At 31.0% G+C, this 24,985-nt stretch overlaps 2 protein-coding genes and 1 long non-coding RNA gene across 4 annotated transcripts; 2 read left to right on the top strand and 1 right to left on the bottom strand.

Annotated features, from left to right (window-relative positions):
• Window positions 1-37: 37 nt before the first annotated feature.
• Window positions 38-1,785, top strand: LOC126661308 (2-(3-amino-3-carboxypropyl)histidine synthase subunit 1). Its single transcript, XM_050355130.1, has one exon. The coding sequence runs from the start codon at window positions 56-58 to the stop codon at window positions 1,454-1,456; it is 1,401 nt and encodes a 466-aa protein (XP_050211087.1). The 5' UTR covers window positions 38-55; the 3' UTR covers window positions 1,457-1,785.
• Window positions 1,786-3,853: 2,068 nt separating this feature from the next.
• LOC130014924 (uncharacterized) lies at window positions 3,854-6,201 on the top strand. The gene is made up of 2 exons (XR_008789712.1): window positions 3,854-4,226; window positions 5,211-6,201. It is a non-coding gene; the product is annotated as an uncharacterized LOC130014924 (long non-coding RNA).
• A 10,587-nt stretch (window positions 6,202-16,788) lies between these two features.
• Window positions 16,789-22,021, bottom strand: LOC126660851 (probable magnesium transporter NIPA3). 2 transcript variants are annotated; one of them, XR_007635456.2, is made up of 9 exons: window positions 21,346-22,021; window positions 20,448-20,504; window positions 19,947-20,037; window positions 19,710-19,870; window positions 19,482-19,609; window positions 19,253-19,390; window positions 18,200-18,292; window positions 17,596-17,718; window positions 16,789-17,294 (listed from the first exon to the last, which is right to left on the bottom strand). XR_007635456.2 is itself a non-coding variant. In XM_050354543.2 (9 exons), exons 1-9 carry the CDS (start codon window positions 21,500-21,502, stop codon window positions 17,188-17,190), a joined length of 1,038 nt encoding a protein of 345 aa, XP_050210500.1. In that variant the 5' UTR covers window positions 21,503-22,016; the 3' UTR covers window positions 16,789-17,187. The 2 variants fall into 2 exon arrangements, 1 of the variants encoding a protein (XP_050210500.1); XM_050354543.2 differs by having other exon boundaries at window positions 17,596-17,701; window positions 21,346-22,016.
• Window positions 22,022-24,985: the final 2,964 nt, after the last annotated feature.

Genomic DNA, 24,985 nt, shown 5'->3' with positions numbered 1-24,985 from the left:
GAAAGGTCGGTAGTTTTTCAGACCTTAAGCCCAATAAAAATGGAGACTAGGGTTTATGGTTTACTCGATCTCGAAACTTTACTGCAATTCAACTGAACAGCAAACCAATCAGTATTCCAAGCTCATAAATTTTGCATTTTGTTTGGTTATGGAGAGCATCGATCAAAATATACAAGCTCTTCAACTCTCAACCAAACCCAAACCAGCGCCCCCGAAACGTTTCATAAAAAACCAAATCCCCGACTCGATTCTCAACGACCCATCACTCAACGCAGCAATCGCACTCTTACCCAAGAATTACAATTTAGAAATTCACAAATGCGTCCACAGAATCCGCTCCGCAAACGCCAAGCGACTCGCTCTTCAGCTCCCCGAGGGTTTACTTTTATACTCACTTGTTCTGTCCGACATCTTCACCGCATTCGCCGGCGTTACGCACTGTTTTATCCTCGGCGACGTGACGTACGGTGCGTGTTGTGTTGATGATTTTTCTGCATTGGCATTGGGTTGTGATCTTTTAATTCATTATGGTCATAGCTGTTTAGTTCCTATTGATAATACGAAGATTCCGTGTCTTTATGTTTTTGTTGAGATTAGGATTGATGTTGAGTGTTTGGTTAGTACTGTTGAGATTAATTTGATGGATTATCGACGCGTTGTGCTTGCGGGTACTATTCAGTTTGCTTCGGCTATTAGAGAGGCGAAACCCGAGTTGGAAAGGTTGGGTCTTTCTGTTTTGGTGCCTCAGTCAAAGCCTTTGTCAGCTGGGGAAGTTTTGGGTTGTACGGCGCCTAGGATAGGTGGAGATTTTGATGAGACGGTTGCGGTTTTTGTTGCGGATGGGCGGTTTCATTTGGAGGCGTTTATGATTGCGAATCCCGGGATTAGGACGTTTAGGTATGATCCTTATTTGGGGAAGCTGTTTTTGGAGGAGTATGATCATCGTGGGATGAAGGATGTGAGGAAGGGGGCTATAGAGACGGCTAAGGATGCTAAAAATTGGGGGGTTATATTGGGGACGTTGGGTCGGCAGGGGAATCCGAGGATTTTAGATAGGTTGGAGAAGAAGATGGTAGAGAAAGGGCTTTCTTACACGGTCTTTTTGATGTCTGAGATTAGTCCTGTTAGGATTGCGTTGTTTGAGGATTGTGTTGATGCGTGGATTCAAGTTGCTTGTCCTCGTCTTTCTATTGATTGGGGAGCGGCGTTTAAGAAGCCACTTTTGACGCCTTTTGAGGCTGAGATTGCACTTGGGGACTTGCCAGGTTGGTGGGAGAAGACTCCAGCTTGTGGCCATTGTGATAAGTCATGTTCTGCATGTAGTAATGGCGGTGAATATCCCATGGATTACTATTCTCAAGATGGTGGAGAGTGGAATTCTTCATATGTGAAGAAAACAAATCGGCCTTTACGAAGAACTGTGGTATCATCTGCTGGCGAGGCTGCTGCTTCATAACATTGTCGTGTCGGCCATAAGATTATACGGCAAGTATGTCCAACTCTTCTTATGTATTTAATCTCCTTTTCATGATTTACAGTACACAGTTTATAAAATTGGAGGTTACTGAGGATTTCCTAGGGTCAATTTTGGTTTTTGGTAGGAGCATTGAGGTCTGTTGAGGAATTGCACTTGACTGGAATTAGAAACTGCAAAAATTGCCATGAGCTTTCAATTAGCAGTCCAGTTTAATATCTGTTTATAAACTGCTTGTTCGAGTTTTTCTTATAAAAATAGAAATGTGATTTATGATGTTTATCTGATAAATTAATTGATCAGATTGTGCATTTTGATTTTGATAGAAAATTCATTTAATTTTAATTTTTCTTCTAGAAACTCATTAGAAATTGTAGTTCTTATGTTGAATCCTTCCGAGTGTCTGCTTTAGATATTAGTAGAATATATAATTTTATTATATAAATATTGTTCATTTTAGCTGTCTTTGAAATTGGAGGGGTCCTTTCGGTTTTCATCAAATCTTTGTAGATTCTAACTATTTGAGAATCAAACCAAACAAATTCATAAGAGAGAAAAACTTTCTTTATTCATAAATTCTTTATTTGCAAGATTCAAAATTAATTTTTATTTTATGAAAATTGTTTTATATATTTTATACTAGTATTTCTTTTATTTGAGACCTATTGTGAATAAGTTTATACAATAAATTTTAGACATTTATAGTTTTTCTTTATGTCATATTGGAAATGCACCATGACCAGTATTGAAAACTAAGTTCACGCGTGAGAACGCGCGCACGCACACACACACATGTATATGTATATATATATATATATATACACACACACACTTATTCATGGTGTTTCTCTGATCAATTAATAGATCAGATTGTGCATTTGATAGTAAGATCATTTTTTTTTATTTTTGTTCTGGAAACTCGTTTGATTTGAAATTTGTATGTTGAATCCTTCCAAGTTCCAAGTGTGTTCTGAGTGTAGTTTATTCAGCCTGCCTTAGCGGAACAGCGGTATAGTCAATAAGCTACTCTAAGAGCATCATTTTCGTGTGTGAAGAAAACGTGCTATTCCACTATGTTGTATTGGATCATTGCTTCGGTAGCACCATGACAGATATCATTCTAGTTGTATTTGTTACAAGTGTTGGCCTTGCAACTGCAGTGGTGTGCACTCGAGCTGTTGGATTGTTCACATCTTTGTCTTCTTTCGTTTATTTGTTTTAAATATCGATCTAAATGTTTGTATCTTTTTCGTTTGGAGGCGAAAGAAAAGATACATGCCTTTATGCAGCTACTAAACGGATTCTCGTACAATCTCATCTATTCTCTGCGTATCATCCTCAATTTTGTAGCCTGGCAGATGGTAATGAGTTTCATCCCCATTTATTATTTGTGCAGTTAGTGGGTGATATGCCAACATTAGTTTGATTCTTGCACTGCCTTATTTGAAGGTTCTTCTATCGCAGTCCTGTAAGCAATCATATTAATTAATTTATTTAAAGTTATCAACTTCATTTTTACAACATTGATCCAAGTGGTACAGCACAGCTGTACAGGTTTAAGAAGCATGATCTGAAAACCTATAAGTTAGTCTAGAACAAAGCTTGATTGACTGGGTTAATTTTCTGATCCCATGTTATCAAAAAGACCACCTCCGCCTCCTTCTCCGCCACCATCCCCAATCCGCCCTGCTCCACCACCTCCTTCAGTCACTTCTGAAGATTGTGAAGCAATGGATTGAATCATCATTTATTTGCTGCTTCCGTCACTCGCACCATTGTTGATATGAATGTTATCGCTAAAAAGTGAAATAAAGCGTGCTTGAAGAGACCTGTCTCCTAACAATTTGCTCTAAGTCTAGCCATAAAAGAATGGCAGCGCCACAACCTACCTAGATGCGGACATCATAAATGGTTCGTTGGTTTGTTTTGTTGCAGACATTGAGTTAAATTTTCAGTATTAATGTAAATAGAATTAAAAGCAGGTTAAAAGTGCTTAAAGTGATCAAATAAAAATTGTAATTTTTAAAAATTACACTATTTTTTTAAATAAGTTTTAAAAGAAAATAACAACGTACCTTCCTCTAAAAATTATATAAACAATATATTACAATGATTTTTTTTTTGAAGAGATCATAAATTACAACAATAGTTAGATGATTATGTACATGTATATTACAACAAGGTTTGGATGATTCATGGAAACAAAAGATTATGCATGAGGAATCACAATATATGGAAATTATATGATCACTATTTGCATCAATCATTTAGTTTTAGACTTAAATTAATGGAAAGTCTTTTTAAAAATTAACTAAAAATAGGATATTGGAGAAAATTAATAGTTACGAATCATTTGATGTATAACTAAAATTTTTCTATGTAAATTTGAGGTATTCATTGATATAATGCTTTTTGTTTCTCTGGTTTCATCAAACTCAGTTTGAATTGGATGAGCTCTTTTTGGATCCAAACTTAATTGGGAAAAAATGAAAAATATAGGAAAAGGGAAAAATAATCCCATAATTACGGAAAGATAAAATTAATTAGGGACAACACTTAATTAGATTTCTAAACAAAAGTTAGCACTTATTTTGTAATATAATTCTCAACCAACACGTGTTTTCCATATCAAATTTTCTCTCAGCTCAAAATCCTAACATCTCAATTTCTCTGAGATCAAACTTTCTCTCCTCAAACAATAAATTTGTCTCTGAAATTTGTCTCTCAGATTTGAAATGACGAAATAATAAAGGTGATTCTTCAATAAAATTTGATTTTTCAATTCTCAGATCTAAATAACGAAGGTGATTTTGATTTCAGCGGAAGCGTTTTGAATAAGAGACTCCCCTCTGTATTTTCGTATTTTTATTTTTGTATTTATTATTTAATTTAGTATTTTTTTAGTACTTGATATATTTTTTTATTTCTTATAAAAAATTTCATTTTTTATTTGATTTCAGCTCCGTTGAAAGATTTTGATTTGATTTCAGCTCCGCTGAAATCAAATCGGTTTTGATTTAATTTCAGCTCTGCTGAATTTAGAGATAAAATCAATACAAATTTTCTTATTTCATTTATTTAATTTTTTTAATTTAATATTGTATATTTTCTATATAATCTCTATATGCTTATATTATTTGCATTATTTTCATCATGTTGACTGTATTTTTTTAATTTATTAATGTTATATTTAGTGGTTTTAGAGATTTGGTATACCTTCTGTCTATTTTTTTTAATACCTTCTAGAATTAAGGAATTTTAATATAATTTTGAATAAGTTAATTTCTGAATGTTATATTCAGTGGTTGTAGAGATTTGGTATACCTTCTGTCTATTTTCAATATACCTTCTAGAATTTGGGAATTTCGATTGGATTGTGAATAATTTAATTTCTGAATGTTATATTCAATGGTTTTAGAGATTTGGTATACCTTCTGTCTATTTTCAAAATACCTTCTAGAATTTGGGATTTTAAATTGGATTTTGAATAATTTAATTTATGAATGTTGTATTCAGTGGTTTTAGAGATTTGGTATACCTTCTGTCTATTTTCGGTATAATTTATAGAATTTGATTAATATAATTTTTGGATGTGATTGAACTATACTTCCTATATGTTTTTTGTATTCCGTAATTCAGTATTACAACCTTTTTGATTCTGTATTTGTTATATTTCTATGTGTTTTGTATACTTTATGTATACTTACATAGTTTTGTTTTTTTCTTGTTAATTCAGAAATGGAATCAATACCACTAATCGTCCATTACATTGGAAAATGGGATGAAAAGTATAATTTCACAGATTACCAGATCAAGGGTGTAAGAATACAACATGATGCAATGATGGACATTTTGTTTAGTAAATTGAAAGTATACAAAGAAGATACGTTACTAGACATTAAATACCAACTCAAAGAGGGTTACTTGCCTATATTGAAGATGATGACAGTTTGTACTTCTACATTGAGATCAAGAAGGATGAAAGTGACATTATAAGATATCCACAATGCATTATGTTTGAAGAAATAAAAGGTCATGATAAAGGCGATGAATCTTCAAAAATAGTTGCACAATCATACTTCACACATAGCGGAACATCAACAACGGTTCAAGATGATCGTCTATCAAATGAAATAGAATCATCATGGAAGATAAAAGATATTTTTCTCACCACCGTGACTTTCTTCTCCTTCCCATCAAATTCTTTATTTTTAAAGTCAATTTCAAATTGTTTTCCTAGAAAATGAATCAATGTCAAAAACAATAACAACACCCAATTGATTTAAACAACCTTCTGCCATTCTTTCGCTTACCACTCCCACCACCACCGCCATCCTTTTTTCATTTTAGTCCTTTCCCTTACACCACCGTTACTTTTGAGTAGAAGAACAAAAACGCTGCTAAATAAGTGGTGGCGAGCCGTGAGCAGTGGCTAGACGTGATTCTATCGCTGCCAGAAGAAAATTGAGAAGTAAATTCGCAAAAGTTCGGTCGAGATAGAAAAAAATTTAGTTTAGAAAGTTTGCTGCAAATTTTGTGAGAGGAAGATGGTTTTTATGTAGTTGATGAGAAGATACAGACTGCGAAGAAAAGAAGAAAGAACAGACTCGGGTTACGCGTTTTTCAAACATGTTTTGTCAATCACGTGTAAATGCAATTAATTGTATTTTAAAAGTGTTGATCCAATAAATAAGAGACACGCGTATATTTGAGAATATTTTTCTTAATTTAGATAATTTTCAACTTTTCCCAAATTTATTTCATCAGCCCGTTGTTTTAGAATTATTTTCCAAAATTAAGTGCTACAACTAATTTTCTCAACTTAATTTTACTATTAAATGGGTTACAATACAATCTACTTTGTATTATACCATTTTAACCATTCTAAATGGACTTTTTACAAAAATATCTATATTCAGCTAAATATTTGCAAAAATATAATTTAATTTATTTATTTTTACAAAGATACGCTTTTTGGTAGATTATTGGTAGATCATTGGTATCTTATTTTAAAATAAAAAAGTTAAAAAGAAGCATTTTTACAATAGCACCAAGTTAAAGCGTATTTTTATAAAAAAAAAAAAGTTTTTAAAAAAGTGCAGAATGTAATTTTTCCATTCTAAATCAACAGCTCTAAGCTGATATGTTTAGTTGTTTCAAATTGCAGGTTGATTTTTTTAGTAGTGAGTTAATTATATAATTTTTCATCAAAAACAATTATTTAAACAATTATTTAAAGGGGTAATGTCATAAAAATTCACTAACTTTATACTTTTTCTCATTTTAATCATACACTTTAGATTTTCTCATTTTCATTCACGAACTACCACTTTTTCTCAAATTCATGCACGGTGCTGAGGTGTCACGGCTCCATTGGTGTAATTCGCTGAGGTGGAGGTCATTTTACACCAATGAATGAGTGCCACCTCAGCAACGTGTATGAATTTGGGAAAAAATGGTAGTTCGTGTATGCAAATGGGAAAATTTAAACTTCGTGATTAAAATGAGAAAACGTGTAAAGTTTGTGATTTTTTTTTGACAAACCCTTATTTAAAAATCCCTAGTTAATTTAGTATTTAATCAATTAAATTAATATTGATTAATATTTTAATAATAACATCAATAAATAATTTGTCTGGTCAGTGTGCAGTCCATGAATGAATTTCGTGCATTGAACCCCACCATCACTTTTGGCTAGACTTATTCATGTAATTGAGTATCCTCCCAGGCCCGATCTTTGGGGAGGACTTGGACAATGATTTTTTGGTCCAAGTCCGACTTCGAAAAAAGCCCTCTATTTTATGGACGAGCTCAAACTTTCAATTTTATAAAATTTTTGTGTAAGCCCCCGCGATCCCGCAAAAATATAGCATTAGGGCCGGATTTGAGTCAGAAATATAGAGCCCTAGCCGGTCTCGGGTTGCACCAGGGCTTGCATAAAAAAATAAAAATTCAAGCGGGTCGGTTCGAACCTGACCCATGTGCATGTCTACTTTTGGTTCTTTGTTTTATGTTATATATATAATCTTAATGACCAATAATATTATGCATTTATAAAAGACTAGTGGCTCGTAACGTAACTCGTCAATGAACATATTAGTATATTTACTATAATTATATCAATTTTTTTATTTATAATTAGTATTAAATTAGTTAAGAATTTTTTTAACTTAATTTTATTAATAATATCTTTAAAAATAATAAGATAGAAATTTAAATAATATTATATTAACGAAATATAATATTTTAATTTTGTATTCAATCAAACTAAAAGATAGGTATTCGGTATTCCTACTAATTTGGAGACAATTTAGTTATGCTTTACATACTAAAAATTAATTTGTAGATAATATAGCTTCCTATTCTAATTAGAACATTAATTACAATAGTGATTAATTAAATAACTAATTAGTTAATTACTGTAAAACCTTTATTAGTAGTAAACTGAAAAGGATTGTTCAGTAAATTTGCTTGTCCCCCCCCCCCCCCATCCGTGCTTTTATATATAGTATAGATGATAAGTATTTTAATCCATATAAAAGGATAAGGCAGTGTATCTAAATATAATTCTCATACGAATGATAATTATATTTTTATTTCTTTTATATTTTTAAGAATTTATCGTCCAAGTTTCGCGAATTTATGAATTCATTTTATAATTAGTTGTAGACGATAATAAAGAATTCGAGTTAAAGTGTGTGATTGAGTTAGGGGTCAAAGTGGTCGTATGATCACTTTGTATACAAATGAGTAATTAGAAAAAAATTGGGACATAACCCAATTTGCTTTCGTTCTTTCAATTAGGGCGCCGCGGTTAGAGAGACGATGCTAGGGCTTCGTCCGTTTCGTCGATTTTGATAGAAATTTCTCGTTCTAACTCTGATTTCTTTGATAAGACGCACGTATTTTGAGGTAATAACCGTGAATTCGAGTTCAATTTTATATAATTTAGATAATATTCAAATATATAACGTTAATCGTATCGAATCGATCGAATTCATTTCTATTTAACGTTTAAATTGCATATTAGGATTGAATAATGTAGAATTGGTGTTTATGGACGTTTTTGAATATTGAAACGAATCAGAATCAGCCCGGGAAACGACCTCAAAATTGTGCGTAAGCGTAGCGTACATGTTGTACGAACGCACAACAAGAGTTGTGTGAATGCAAGGCATAATTGATGTGCAAACGCACACTAATTGTTATGGGAACGCACACTATTTTTTGTCTGAACGCACAATAATGGTACCGTGCCAACGCAAGTACTCAGCCGTGCGGACACACTGTGTGTTCTGTGCGGACACACTGTGTGTTCTGTGCGGACACACTGTGTGTTCTGTGCGAACACACAGTCAGTTTGATGGGCCTTTCATTAGACGTTTTCGCCTACATTCAAACGGTCCAACCAAAATTGGTTTTAACGACTTCTAAATGTAAACGAGGACGTTCGGAAAGTTAAATGGGGTGTTTAACGCCGAGCCGAGTTTGAATTTTATTTGTTTAAGTTATTGTTTGATTAAAGAAATAATTTATACGCAAGTGGAATTAGAGTTTTTAAAAAAGTCGTTTATAGATGAGACTTGTTAACTCTATAAGTTATACGATACGATCAAAGGTAAGGATTCAATACTTGATTGTATTTTTTTACGTTTGAATCCCAATTAGATTCGACGAAACGTGGAGTCGTTTAGTCAGAATACTAGGGTGTTTGACTAACGGGCTACCAAGAGCATACGTTTGGGAAAAAAATAGCGTTTATGTGAGTTTATAATTTAATTTTGAATAATAGTTTAATAGTATTTTATAACTACAATTGTTGTTGTAAATAATGTCACGCATATTTTTATGTTTGCTTAAACTGATGTAGATGAGATGGAACGTGCTTTCTATTGGACGTCAATAAGATTGTGATCAACAGTGTTGATTTAAGTCTTGTGTGTCTGTGTATAATGTTTATTAATAGGGAAAAGGATGCATTACATGTTAGATATGAGGTTAACTCGGTAGAGGCTCTCAGACTAAGGTCTCGGTGGAATAAACTCTCGGGACATGTATCTATTGAGTTAACTCGGTGAATTGTAAATCTCTCGGGACTCACAACTTGGGATAAAGAATGGTATAGGTTAACTCGGTGAGCAGCGAATCTCTCGGGATCTTACCAAAAAGGAATATATTGATGTGTACAAAGATATAGTTCAGTATTTGATACTTAGTGCAAAAGCGACTGGTATTAGGATTATCTTTGAGTATAGTCTTTGAAATTGGGATTAGGGTGATCCGGATCTAGTATTTGACTATATATATGATATAGTTTTCGATTGCAACATTTATTTTGCTATGTTCACTAGTACATATGTGAACTCACTAAAAAATTTATTTCGTTGTTTTCTTTTTGCCTTTCAGGTTATAGAGGTACAACGTGGTCGGAATTTCATAATAATTTCGGAAGTCGTCAGCTTTAACTCTAGAGCTGCAAGTAGTTGGCAATCGGAAAGTTTGTCTCTTCATTTTCAGTAGTTCAATTATTTTTATAAATTCTTATATGCACTAATATATATATGTTGTTTGAAAAGCTGCGATATTTTTATAAAAAACAAACTGTTACCAGTATTACATATTTTATATTGGTATATATATTGTTGCATGATTTGGTATTATTTTGAAATAGGGCGGCCTAAGTTATGAGGCAAGTAAGTTACGCCCTTATTTCCAGTGTTACAATGCCGGTTTTTTCAGAAAAATATTTACGTTAAATATAAAATAAAATATTTAGTTGTACTTTCTGAAAACAAATCATATATGATATATGGTTTTAAAATGCGAAAGATTTACACTGTTTTTAGCTTTACTGCGGAGTTTGAATCTACCACTCTCATTTCCTAATGCCGGTCTCGACTCATAAATTTAGGTCAAACTGTTTCCTGGTTTTCCGGTTATTGACGGTTTTTCCTAGTCTAAACAAGTTGAACTAGAAATCCAGATTTTAGAATGGAAACAGATCGGACAAGCCTGTGATTCACGGTTGAACCGGTTAAATCTGCCAGTCCAGTCCGGATTTAAAACACTAGTCGACGATAAGAGCCTTGGTACTCAATTATGTCGAGGGGGCTTAGTGGTTGACAACAACATTTAATTTTTTCATTGATGACAGAATTCATGTCGACGACAATATTCAATTTTCTTCATTGATGACAGAATTCATGTCGACGACAATATTCAATTTTCTTCATTGATGACAAAATTCATGTCTATGACAAATTTTATTTTCAAAACAGAAAACGGTCGAGGACTCCATCTTGTCAATGGAAAAAATGTCTACCTCGACAGGATTATTATTTTTGCCCAAATTCTTCACGTTTTTCTCGATTTATTTACCAATCGATCTAACAAGTTCCAAGAACAAAAATCTCACAAAACTAACACTTTTTAAAGCATAATAGTACAAATTATTGACAACTCAAGTGTTACGCGATAAAACACATATACAAAATATGTGTATCAGAGATATAATCCTATGAAATAAGACACATAAAATAAAATAAAAATCAAACTTGTCAACTGTCTGTCTCAAATTCAAAATTTTAAAATCATGAAATGTTTTGTCTCAAAATAAAAGTTGTTGGCATTTAATAATGATCTAATGCCTAAAAAAACTCCGACCTTTTATCCCGTTTTTAATCCTACTCCGACGTTGAAAACTGATCAATTTTACCATATTTAGTCTTTTTGTATTTCAATTATATTCTAAAATATTAAATTGACGTCTTTTTCATTTGGAAAAAATTAAAAAACGTACTCCATGTCTAGCATATATTAATTTTATATGTTGAAAATTTATTTAAATTTAGTTAAATTAATTAAGAATTTAAATTAGCTTTAGTTTGATTATGGTTTTTAGTTAATTTTTACAAAAAAAAGACTTATTTATACTTTTTTGAATGAAAATAAATTTGATTTTATCTTTAAATTTAGTTAATTAAATGATATCATCTTTTAAATAAAAAATTGTGAAAAATTTAAAAAAAATAGGGCAAATTGAAACGAGAAAATATAAATAGGGTAAAATTGACCAGTTTTCAACGTCGGAATAGAATTAAAAAGGGGTTAAAAGATCGGGTTTTTTTAAGATATTAAGCCTTTAATAATTATGTAAACAATATATTACAATAAGAATTGAATGATTATGTCGATGCATATTAAAATAAGAGTTAGATGATTCATGGAAATAAAAGATGATGCATGAGAAATCACAATATATGGAAATTGTGTGATTACTATTTGCATTAATCCTTTCGTTCTATACTTAAATTAATAGAAAATACTTTTTATATTTAATAAAAATAAGATATTGTAGAAAATTAATAGTTTTTATCCATTTAATATAATATTAAATTATTTAATAAGGTATAGGAGGCGTACCGAGGATCATTTCCAAATGCAAAAGTATTTGTCATATTCAGGTTTTCTATTTCTAATGAGTTAGCTACCTTGTCCTCAATAGATTGTAGTATTTATCAATGTTGTCAAACCCGACCCGGTGCTTGAACCGATAACACTAAAGTGTTAAGGGTTTAAGGTTCAACCGGGGTTCAATCGGATTTAAACCCGTATTATAAAAATATATATATACTTGTATATAAGCACTAATACTTAATAATATACTCCCTCCATTCCACATTGTTTGACGTTTTAGGGTGTTAATGAAATTCCAAAATGTATGACGTTTTAAACATTTCAACCTCTTTTGGACTAATATAACCTTTCTCTTTCTTTCCACTAATTAGGAAATTCTTTCTCTTTCCTTTACCTGTACATGTTTCTTCTTTCTTCAAAAATCAAAGACTCAAGAATGTTTCTTCTTTTTTGAAGAAAATTTCAGACTTTTATTCTCTGCACTCCTTAATTCCTCTTCCTACTACACAACTAAATCTTTTATTAATTCTGGTTCTATTAAAAAAATTGTCTTGTTTTTCTTCTTCTTTTTTGAATTTTTAGCTGCAACTTTTAGCATCTTGTTTTAACTTTGCGGAAAATAGAAGACAAATATTTATGTTGGAAGTTTGAAAGAACCCAGAAATTAAATCTTGTTCTTGAGAATTTTAATTTCTTAAATTTCTCAGAAAAAATAATTTCTCTTCTTTACCTTATTATTGCCGATCCAAAATTCTCTCTTTACTTTTTTTTTCTTCTGAAATTGCATTTTTTAAAGTTTTTTTAATCCTAATTTCATTTAAATCTCAACAATCCATGGGAATATTTATTTATTTTTTTATAAAACTGATTTGACTGGCAAAATCAGTGTAGAGATGTTTAAAAAAGATGAGAGAAGATTAAAACAAAAGGGCAGATGATGTGTTGGGTTATCAAGGGCAGTTTAGGAATATTTGTGGGTATTAAATGCATCCTTAATATGTGTGCTTTTTCTAAAACGTCAAACAATATGGAATGGAGGGAGTATATCATACAATAAAAAATATAGACAAGAAAACAACTTGGTGTAATGGTTCAGGGCGCATTACTTAATTTCACAAAATGCTGAGTCCGATTCCCCCTATTTTCATATTTATTTCTTTTTTGATAAGGACAATAGGTTGGTTTTTGTACTGTTAATCGAACCGGATCCGGGTCTTCTAGTTAAAGACCGGTTAATGCTCCCAACTCAACGGTTACCCGGCCGGTTTAATACAAAAACCACGAGTTTCTATATATAAGGGTTTTAGATCTAACCCGAACCGCTGATCAGATCGGTTCAAAGGTTTTTAGGTCGAACTAACCGGTCCAGTTCGGGTTTGACAACTAAAATATTTAATACATCTTCATTTTAATACCACATAAGATGGCTCTAGTGAAAATCATGTATAGTGCCTTTTCCAACGGTGGAATTTTTTACATGCACATTGTGCAAAGTAACTCTTAAGATGCATAAATTGTAACGCGGGACTCACTCTTCTCTGAATTTTGCTGGCCATTTCATTACAACATTAGCTAAATAGCATGTAAATTGCTTTCTGCTGCTCTAGTACTTACTGCATACAGGCAATAAATTATGATTTTGTTTTTATATTTTTGGTTGCTTATTTATATCTATCTTTTTATTAGAATTTTCATTAGTTTGCCAAATTTATTAAATGTTTTCATATTTCTAAAAGAAAAAATGATCTTAAGGTTTAATATTTCATTATGGTAGGTATTTATCAACGTCATGGTTTTATTCTAATGTTCTTATAAAATCGGTATGATTAGATTTATAAAAACTGATAGTTTTTAATAATTTAATATAACATGAAACATTTCGTTATTTGTTTGTTTTATATGAGAGAATCATTTAATATAGGCCTAATTGTTAAAAACTTTCAAAATTTTAAAATTGCAATTTAAACTAAATTTTTAATTAATTTTTATATAGTATCCCAATTTTATCATTCCTCTGTAATTTAATCTATTTTATTAATTAATTTAATTTTTTCAATCATTCACCTCAATACAACACTTTTTTGCTTTATTCGACTTTTTTTAAATTTTTTGCTTCAAACTTTTTTCTTCAACCACCGAAAGTTAGAGAATATAAAATTCAATTTTGATATTATTTTTGATTTTTTTGAAAATAAAAAGTTCAATTTTAAATTTTTTGAAATAGATTTTATTAATTACAGATTTAGTATATAAATTCAACTAAATATTGGAATAACTAAATTGATTAGAAAAATATTGTCTAGAATTACAGCGAAATATTGAGACAGTATTAAAACAATTTAAAATTTTAGTTTAAATTTCAAACACTAACAAAGGTTTGAATTTTTTTAACAATTAGATGTTTAATATAAGGTTTAGTACCTTAAAAAATTCTGACCTTATAACCTTTTTTCGATCCTACTCTAACGTTGAAAACTTGTCAATTTTAGCCTATTTCGCATTTTATCGTTTCAATTATATCCTGAATTATTAAATTGACGTCTTTTTCATTTGGAAAAAATTTAAAAACGTTCTCCTTGTATAGCATATATTAATTGTACATGTTTAAAATTTATTTAGATTTAGTTAAACTAATTAAGAATTTAAATTAGTTTTAACTTGACTATAGTTTTTAGTTAGTTTTTAAAAATAAAGGACTTATTTCTACTTTTTTGAATGGAAATAAATTTTAATTTTATCTTTAAGCATGGTTAATTGAATGATTTCATCATTTAAATAAAAAAATTGACAAAAATTTAAAAAATTGGGGTACAATTGAAACGATAAAATGATTGTAAAATTGACATGTTTTTAACGTCAGAGTAAGATTAAAAGGAGCTATAAGGTCGGAATTTTTTAAGACATTAGGCCTTAATATAATATAACATACTTATGTCTATAAATCTATCAAAATTGAATTTCTCTTCATTTATTATCGGAGTCTATAAGTTGAATATTGTCATAGTTATCTATTTTTTAAAGGTTAATTACAAATTAATACACGAACTTTATCTAATTTACAATTATAACATGAACTTTAAAACTTCGCAATTACTAATTTTTTGGCAAATTGGTACACTAAACTAGAAGAACAATAATGTGGACATTGTATTGTTCCATGATTGGCCGGTATATCAAATGTAAAAAAAAAAAAAATAATACGGTAATTACCGAATTTCAAAATTTGTGTTTGTGATTACAAATTACAATAAGGTTCGCATATCAATTTGCAATTGACCCATTTTTCAATTAGCTCAGCCACTGTGTTTTTTTTTTAAATAGCTAAACATCATCTCCACATTTCATATCTTTGTCGGTTATATATTCAATAATAAAACTTAGTTTTGTTTTATCAATTCAAAGAAATACTAAAATCCTACTTGATCCTAATTTTTTGAAATGAGTTAATAGAATAGAACAAGCTTTATATATCTTTTCATTAAAACATAATTGTATTTTCTGTAATTATAGCCTAAATTTGAGAAAGTGATTGTATAACATTTTGTTAATTTATGTATACTATTCAATCATAGAACTTTATTAATTATTTTGAATTTTATTTAAAAAGTTTTGAAATATATTTTATATTCTATTTTAGAAATTCTGAAATGTTAGTTACAATTTTGAAATTATCATGAAATTTTATTATGACATCTAATATTAATCATTTTATAATGTCTAGCTTATTTTGTCTTATTTCTCATAGCACAGACCACATATCACTGTAAAAAAATTCTATTTAACAATATACACAATTAGAAAGCATCATACTTGAGATTTGAATAGAAAGAATGACTAATATCGAAAAATCCGATTCAATATATTAATATTAATTGATAACATGCGCATATAACACATGTTACATCGAAATGGAAAAGGATACTATTTAACCATTTAGTTTCTTAAAGTTTCTATCATTAAAAAATGTTCCGCTTTTTCGACTTTTTTGTTTATGGACGAAATTTTTAAAATCGTCAACTTTTAACCAATTTCTAATTTTTCAGTTTAAATATGAGACATTTGTTTAAATTGGAGTGAAAAAAATTCAAATTTGTCATTTATCTTTGAAATTCTTGATGATATAAAAGACCAATTGAAATAATATAAAGCAATATGGAAACATATTCAATATATTTTTCCACTCGAATTTGAACAAAAACTACAATTAAAACTGAAAATTAAAAATGTTAATTTTAATGTTATAGGATACTAAAATGTAGTAAGGACGTGTAAATAGTAAAAATATAAATCTGTATGTATAAATATAAAAACTTATTTTTAAAACATATACTTTTAAATCAAATAAACATTAAATAATATTCTGTAAAAATTGTGGATTTTATAATTATATTCCTCATACAAGCAACCCCCTTCCCAATGAACAAATATATACTACTCTTTCTATTTCAGTAGAATTGTTCGTCTTTTCTATAATTTTTGTCCCAATACACATATGTGCTTCTGATAAAGTAACAAAGTTATAACATTAACTGTATTTTCTTAAACTATGTGACAATAATTTTTTAAAACTATGCGATAATATAAAAGTGAACAATTCTATTGGAACGAACAGAATATATATAACATGTGAGTGTTAGAGAGTGTGAGAGAGTTAAGATAATTAATAAATGTCATCATTTTAAAATTATTTTTAAAAGAAAAAGTTAGAACTTAAAAGATTGATTAGGAATTCCTGTTAACTACCAGACCACTGCATCAAACAGATAGTACAAAATAATTCACAGAACTCATTAATGAGCCATTGCCTGACAGTTTTTTTTAATTATTAAAGCCATGAATTTAGTCGTAATTAATTCAAGAGGCATAATGAACTTTGTAGATTTAACTACCAAATCAACTAAATCAAACAGATCTAAAATAATTCATTAATGCGCCATTCTGTCTGCCAAGGATAAAAACTGAAGGGCAAGAATTTTACAGATGCTCCACAAGCTAAGCTAAAATCTAATTCTGGAAGAAATGGAAAAAAGATGGATTATATATTACCAATATGCTCAAAATTACATTGGCCATTTCTATCTGTATGAACTTGGAAGAGTGGATACAAGGCAAAAGTGAAAGCTAACTCCTTACGCCGCCAAAAATTAAGATGGAAGATAATGATCATCTGCTTCCCGTCTCTAAATTCCGACTTCTTCCTGTAAAGAACATAATGGATGAACTTCCATAAAATACAGGTTGATGTTGGATAGTCCCTCCCCAAAATATCATGTTTGGCATAAAGGAGCTCAATAATGTCAGTTCTGTGATCTCGATGTCTCTTGCCGCCTGAGAGGGATGCCTTCGGACCCAAAGTCGTCGTCTTCTGTGTGCTTAGGTAGTCGCACCGGTAGAGAAGCTGGCCCTGTATTACATATTAAAACATACATAAGATTTCAATAGCCACAAATTAGCTATGTTACATGGAAATGCTGTAATCGAAAATGATGAAACAATATATTTTTTTTATAAAAATAGGTAAAAGATAGTTTTTGAGTTTCAGAAGAATTTTTAGAGATGAAAATCAAAAGCCGAAACATAGGACTCAATAAGTTTCCGTACAACATAGCTTGGTAGAAATGGAGGGGTGAATACCTTTCGGAATAATGTTAAACCACAATAACAGTACAAATGTAACAATGAAAAACAAGGTCAAAATCATATACCATCAACCATATCCTTCGTCTTGTGAAGCAAAAAGGTTCCTGAAAGGATGGTCACAAACCCGCACATTTCAGTGACAATCTGTGTTGGACTCTGCCTATCCCAATCCTGCGAAGAAAAGCACACTTCAAAATTGATAATCTACTGTCAGGTTAAATGAAAATGCAAATGAAAATGGCTGGGAAAAAACAGACTAATCATATAAGCACAGTTGACGGAAGCAAGTTTTTGAAATATTGACACGAGAGGATAATACGTCAAAGTTAAATTACCAATGACAGCAGCTTAGCCTACTATCCCAGCATGAACCACAAGCTGGCAGGCTCTTCACTTGTTACCCAAATAGTTTAAGAACGTTCCCTATAGATTTGAGGGACAAGGATTTAAGATTTTACCGAACCAACTACTGACCAGTTCCTAGTTATCTTAGTTTGACCAGCTGGGATTCCATTGTTGCCGACTACATAAATAAGAATTCAGAACACCTAAAAATGGGGGAATCTTAATTGCAGATGCTTCTTTTTAAAATCTAATATGAACCATTCAAAAGAATTGCACAAAGCATCAATAGCATTTAATCTTGTATCGGTCTTCAGAACAGCTTACCTTGAACATAATTACACTAGCCACAATTGTTAGCGACGTGAACATAACATAGTATATAGGAGATACGACAGCGGTGTTAAATGTATCAAGTGCCTGCAGCAGAAAAATCAGAGGCTGAGAAATTAGAAAAACGAACAGTTAAAAGGTGGCAACTTCACAGAGATTTAAAGAGTATAAAGCAAGAAGTTCCAGCGGATGTCGCGTGCAAACGTATAAAGCCCCAAAATTTAGATTGACAACATAACATCTATATAGCACTCTGGGAAAAGTTCACTCAAATGTCTTCTAAACTTTCTTAAATGCAAAAGAAGACGATTAAAAAATAAGGTCGCACATAAGGTACACTTAATGTGAAACTGATCGTTAATAAATCCTATATCACAGTTAAAATATCAGCACATAGACCAAAAAAGATTTGTGAATGCTATGAGAACCCACTTACTAACCAATGGCTCCTAAATCTAATTCATTTTCATCATTAAGTTGCTTTATTGGATGTTTTCACTATTTAAATAAACCTTTTAATATTCATTCATTCTTGACTCCGTTTTTTCATCCTATATTCAAGGGAATCATATCCTTTCCTTCTATATTATTCTTTTCTAATCCAGTCATCTTCATCATTGATATGTTTTCAGCAAAAAAAAAAAATTGGTGTAGCACAGAAACAACATGATAGCTGCAAAAGTTCATCAGTAAACAGCATAGACCACAAATTTGCATCACTTTCCATACTACCAAATTTCTTCATCTTCTGTAATATCATGTTTTTATCAGAATAACCATAGCGGTTTGATAAAAGGGTTTCTTAGTGCGTAAGACTTCCCATAGCACCACATTTCAGAAAGGCTAAATGTTGACATCAATTCCTTGGTTAGCATCTATGACCTCCAATGGCAAAGATAATATTCAGTATCAGTAGTTCATGAAAAGCATTTTCTCAGAGGATTTATGATGATCTAAATATAAAATTGCCATGGTCAAATACTAAAACAGATGAACTTGTATACAAAAAGCTAAGCATTACAGAAAGAAAAGAACAGAAACAATTACCTTGTTCAAATAATTCATTTGCGTAACCACACAAGTAATTACAACTAAAGCGAACGCCCAAGTTTGGGGATATACGAGCTGATTCATTCCCGATAATGTCAACTTTATTGCAATTCCAAGTGCTTTAACACTCATGACCTGCCAAACAAGAAAGATTAAACGAACATTGTAAGAAAAGGAACACTGAAAAGGCAAACTGAAGAAAGCATTAATCAATAACAATACTTACCGATAAAGAACCGACAAGAGAACAAACGCCTATGTAAACCATTATATGTGTCTGGCCATATTCAGGGATATATTGGAATATCAGTATAAAGACAGCTGTTATGACCAAGGCTGCATAGAAAAGAAAAGCTGCAAAAAGGAAAAAGAAAAAGCAGATCAAATATTCAATACTTAAGCTTGTTTGTAAACTGAGTCCCATTTTAGCATAAAATTAAGTGTCAACTATTACCAGGTTCAGTAGCAAGATCCCAAACTTCTTTTACAGATTCAATTTCGCGTTCTTGAGGAGCATGCAAGACAATTGTTGTAGAACCCACAACACAAAGAACACAACCAAGAATTCCAAAAATATGTAATTTCTCATTCAAAATAATATGAGCAAGAGCCGCGCTGCAAAGAAACAAGAAGTTCAGCATGACTATTGAATAAACTTAAATACAATTACGTGCTTTCATGAAGAACGTGCCTGATAATAATACTGAGAGCGCCGAGGGGAGTAACCAATATAGCAGGTGCAAAAGCATAAGCAGCAAAATTAGCAATTTCCCCAACAATCACTGCAGAAATGGCAAACAAATATTAATTTAGAAATAACTCAACTCGACCCAAGTTAGACTACATGAATTATTTTTCTCTATGATTTTGTGCGACCTCTTCAAAAAGACCAAGACCAACTAGATCATTTGAAGCCATTACTTTCCAAATTAATTTAGAATTTTTTTGAAAAAAAAAAAACAAAGCAAATTATGTGGATCACAAGCCCATACAAGAAATTAGAAAGATAGGGTGATAAAGAGACAACATAAGTCGTATGCAATACTTATTCACAAATTCTATACAAAAGCTTGCATTTCCTATATGGTGGGAGAGAAATTTTGACTGGTAACGTTACATTGTTCTATGTCACACTTAAATAAAATAAAATTGTTGGGGAAAAAAACATAGTTTGTACAGCAGTATAACTCACTTGTTATCATGCCCACCCACCAAAGTGGTTCGTATAAGTAAGAATAGCCTCCGCTTCCTGTATTTACATTGAAGAAATTGAAAATCAGAGAAATGTTATAAAAATCATAATTACACAATGCTAAAAGAGAACAAGAAGCATCATGCATTAATTCAGATAACTTCCCTTAAACATAAGCAACAAAAAGTCAAAAAGAAACACGCAACAACTGCTCAATTTCTTTCCTATATACACCCACATTCATCAAGAAACGAACTGATCATCCAAATGGCAGCAAGTACAATGCCATAGAAAAACCCAAGTAAATCTGTCCTAAAACCAAACATAGATCTTCGTAAATCAGGTTTCACAAAACTGCATCTTTGATGGAGCAAAAAGTACAAATGTTTCATCATATTTTAGAAAAACACAAAGATTATAACCTCATATTGGTATCTGATCCCACATTTTTTAACATCAATCTAGAGAAACTCAACTCCATTGGTATTGAATTCCCAAATAACTAGTATTGAAAATATAACTCTTGATTTTTAACTTGGACTACCTTGTCTAGAAACAATGTAAAATAGGATAATCTATCTGAGTAATTTGTATCTAACCAGCTCAAACACTTGAAAGTCGAATGTATGCTACAACGATTAGCTCCATAGAAATCTACTCATTAGTGTTACTTCAACTTCTCTATTTTCCTGATCCGGGCCTATTACGAGTAAAATTCACAATCTATATATCGAAATGCCCGAAAAAGAGAAAAAAACAATCACATTATGATGCACAAAAGAGCAAGATAGATCCAAACCAACTCTACCAAATCCTCTACACAAATCAATCCCATATTAAACAAGCCACTGATTTCACCAAACCTTAGAAAACTTCAACCAAGTAAAAGAAAATATACCTGCCCTAAGACCAGAAGCACCGGCCTTTTTCAAACCCTTCTTCTTAACAATGAAGCTAGCACCAATGAAAATGCTAGAGGATAATGCCATAACCAACCCCTTGATATTATCGGAAGACATACCCTTGTAAGAGTCTCTCCAGCTCTGTGTAGCCATGGCACCAACTAACTAACAAAAAAAATACTCACCCACTTCAACAGAACCCCAAAATTTCTAATCTTTATCGCCTTATATCACAAAAAAATCATCTCAAACTCCCAACTCAAAACCTACTGACCAAGAATCAAAATTGGCAAATACCCAAGTCCCCATTTGTGATTTCTAGATCAAGAACAAGATTTTTAAGAGATACCCATGTCATTTTTCAGTTGATTAGATAGAAACTTGAGAGAATTTTCAAGTGGGTAAGTGAGAAATGAGTTAAAGAAGAAATCTTTGAGGAAGATTTGACTTGGGTTTGGACTGTAAAGTAAAGATTGAAGAAAAGATTGGATCTTGAGAGGAGAAATAAAGATTGTGTCGGCGCTTAAAATGAAGTGAGAAGCAGTGAAGAAGAGAGGAAATTAGAGAGAGAGAGATTGCTTGGATTAGAGAGAAAGGAAATGAGAAAATTGTTTTACTCAAATTTTTTGTTTTACCAAAATAATGACTCTTCTCCGACTCTCTCTTTACATGACTACTCATCCACTTCATTTTTTTCTATTCTTATTACTTTTTTATTATGAATTATTTTATTTATTTTGAAAAAAAAAAACTATTATGGCTCTTTATTATAATTTTATTTTCAAGAAAAAATAAAAGTTGAATTTCTTATTTATAGTTTGAAATATTTAATTTGTTTGGTTCAAATGTTACTAATAGCTATTACTGATATTTAATAGTTAGTAGATGAATAACTGATAGATAATATTTGTTTCGTGAAATCTAATTAGATGTTGTTGCAATGACGGAGATAGGGGAAGGCATGGGAGTATCATGATCCCCTCTAAAATTTCAAAATTGTTAAAATTAGCACCGATTTTTTTTATTTTTTATAATTTGACCCCCTCCCCAACTTTTAAAATTGTCTACTTCATATATTATAGGGTTAATTCCAATAAAATACCAAACGTTTGAGAATTTTGTCAGTTATAACCAAATCTTTCAAAATTGTCTAGTTTAGCCAATTTTGGGATATTTAGAACCTTTTTTAACCATTTGCAAAAAAAATCGAAATTTTTATCATCCGTGAATGGACTAAACTAGCCGATTTTGATTGATATGGAATATTTGAAATATTTTGCATAATCAATCAAAATCAGCTAGTTTAGCCCATTAACGAATGACAATTTTTTTTGACTTTTTCGCGAATGGCTAGAAAAGGTTCTAAATATCCCAAAAATAGCTAAACTAGACAATTTTGAAAGGTTTGGTTATAACTGACAAAACTCGGAAACGTTTGATATTTTATTGAGATTAACCCTATATTATATATTGTAATTTGGTCTTCCCTATGTTGAAATCCTGACTCCGTCACTGTATTGTTGAAATATAAAAGCTCTAGTATAATTGTTGTCGATAGCTGATATTGTTTTTGCTAATTTAACATTGATAGAAAACATTTCTAAAGAATGTCAAATGCAATCTGGCAATTGAAAAACGGTGATCAATAGTCCTAGTATTGCTCATGAAATCTTCAATTTATTTTTAGTTATAACCTTCTCTTTCCACATCCAGTCGAGCTATGAAGATCTGCCTATAGTTAAAACATGAACTCCGAAATACTTTCCACCGAGATACTTTAGGATTTTAGGTTTCAGGTGATCTCAAGCAGGGTGAATAGAGAAATTGACAGGCTTATTGTGCTAGTAATTATTAGTTGTTACTTGTTGTTAATAGATGATAGCCGGTAGCAAGTAGCTTATACATGTTTTATGAGATCTTATTAATTGTTGATCTTTATATGTTAAATGACCCTAAAGAGTATAATTCTTTCATTATAACGACTTATACTATAAGTAGATTATATTTTTATATAATAAAAATAAAAATTATATAATTTTTCATATGATGTGGACAAACTTTTGGTGTTTAATTGTGAATCAAAGATTTAAATTTTTTTAGCGGAATTAAGAATTTAAAGAGAGTTTAAGAGAGATGAAAATTGACAAGGGTTTAGAGTGGTCCGGATTACAAATCGATCTTACTCTACTACTCAACCAAAAATTGAGATTTAAAATCCACTAATCAAGATAAACATTAATTATGAAATTTTTCAAAACTAATCTCTAACTTATAAGGGTTGAGTTTTCTCAGAGTAAAACTCTAACTTACAAGGATTATGAGTTTACAATCTTACACCAAAGTTACAACAAACAACGAATTGAAAAGATGTGAGTTTATTGTTTCAAAATTTATAAATCATTAACATTCAAACAACGCAAATGGATTAATATTTATACACATTGGAAACTCCAAATAAAGCACAAACAAACAAAAACTACTCTACAGGAAAGAGCAGGGTTGTGCCCGCTACCCTCATGTCGCGCCCGCGGCATGTGCTTCTTTGGCGATATCTCTAACGGCTAGCGTTGCATGTCAACTCTTTATGAGGCCTTCAAAAATGTATTTGTTGAGCTTCAATGGTCTCCAAAAATCGCGCTCGTGACTCCTTTAATGGTCAACTAGGGTTTGGATAATTGAAAGTGTCGCACCCGTGAAGATCCCGATTCGCGCCCGTGACTCATGTGTCACACTCGTGACTCTAAGATATCACGGGTGCAAAAATGCTACCAGACAGCATGAAAAACGAAAACTTGATTTTTGTTAAAAGGCTCCGAATTGAATCCCAAGTGTTCTTATGAGATCCTACACACTTATAAACAAATTAAAACACTCATAATTGATTGTAAAAGTCAAAATAAAGAAGTATGAAAAGACAAAGGTCTAACATTCTCTTCCTTTTTGAGTTTGATAATCAACATGCTAAAATGACAAAGTTAAGTAAGAGACAAATTGAAACCCCCCCCCCCCCCTCCTCCCCCCAAAACACTTTATGCACATATGATAAAAACAAAGTTAACTCATAAGTAAGAAATTTTTGAAAAATACTTAGCAATTTAAACATAGAGACTAGGAGTGTGCAAAAATCAAACCGAACCGAAAACCGAACTAAAAATATTCGGTTCGATTTTAAAATTATTATTTTTCCATACATTGCGGTTTGGTTTGGTTTTGAGTTTTAGAAAATCGAAAAACTGAAAAAATCGATATATTTAAGTTTATTGATTTTTTTTTAAATTACTATTATTTTTATAAAATAATACTATTTTCTCTCATATTTAAGTGGTATAGTGTATAAAACATTATAAATTAACTTAGATTTAATTTTTATATTTAAATTTTCTATTTTTTAAACTTTTTTTTTTGCTTTTTTATGAGTAAATTTTTTAAAGAAATGAAATTTTTTCCTGTTTCGGTAAAACCAAACCGAACCGATGTTTTTGGTCAAAGTTCTGACTGGTTTTCAAATTAAAAAAAGAACGATCGGTTTTGATAATTTCACTTCCAAATCCAACCGAAAATCTGAATGAACATCCTTAATAGAGACTACAAATACCCAACAATTTAAGCATAGAGATTTTTTCTCCTTTGTCAAAA

This window comes from Mercurialis annua, linkage group LG8 (genome assembly GCF_937616625.2).
Source record: "Mercurialis annua linkage group LG8, ddMerAnnu1.2, whole genome shotgun sequence".
Classification (NCBI taxonomy): domain Eukaryota; kingdom Viridiplantae; phylum Streptophyta; class Magnoliopsida; order Malpighiales; family Euphorbiaceae; genus Mercurialis; species Mercurialis annua.
This window is presented reverse-complemented; position numbering and strand designations above follow the sequence as displayed.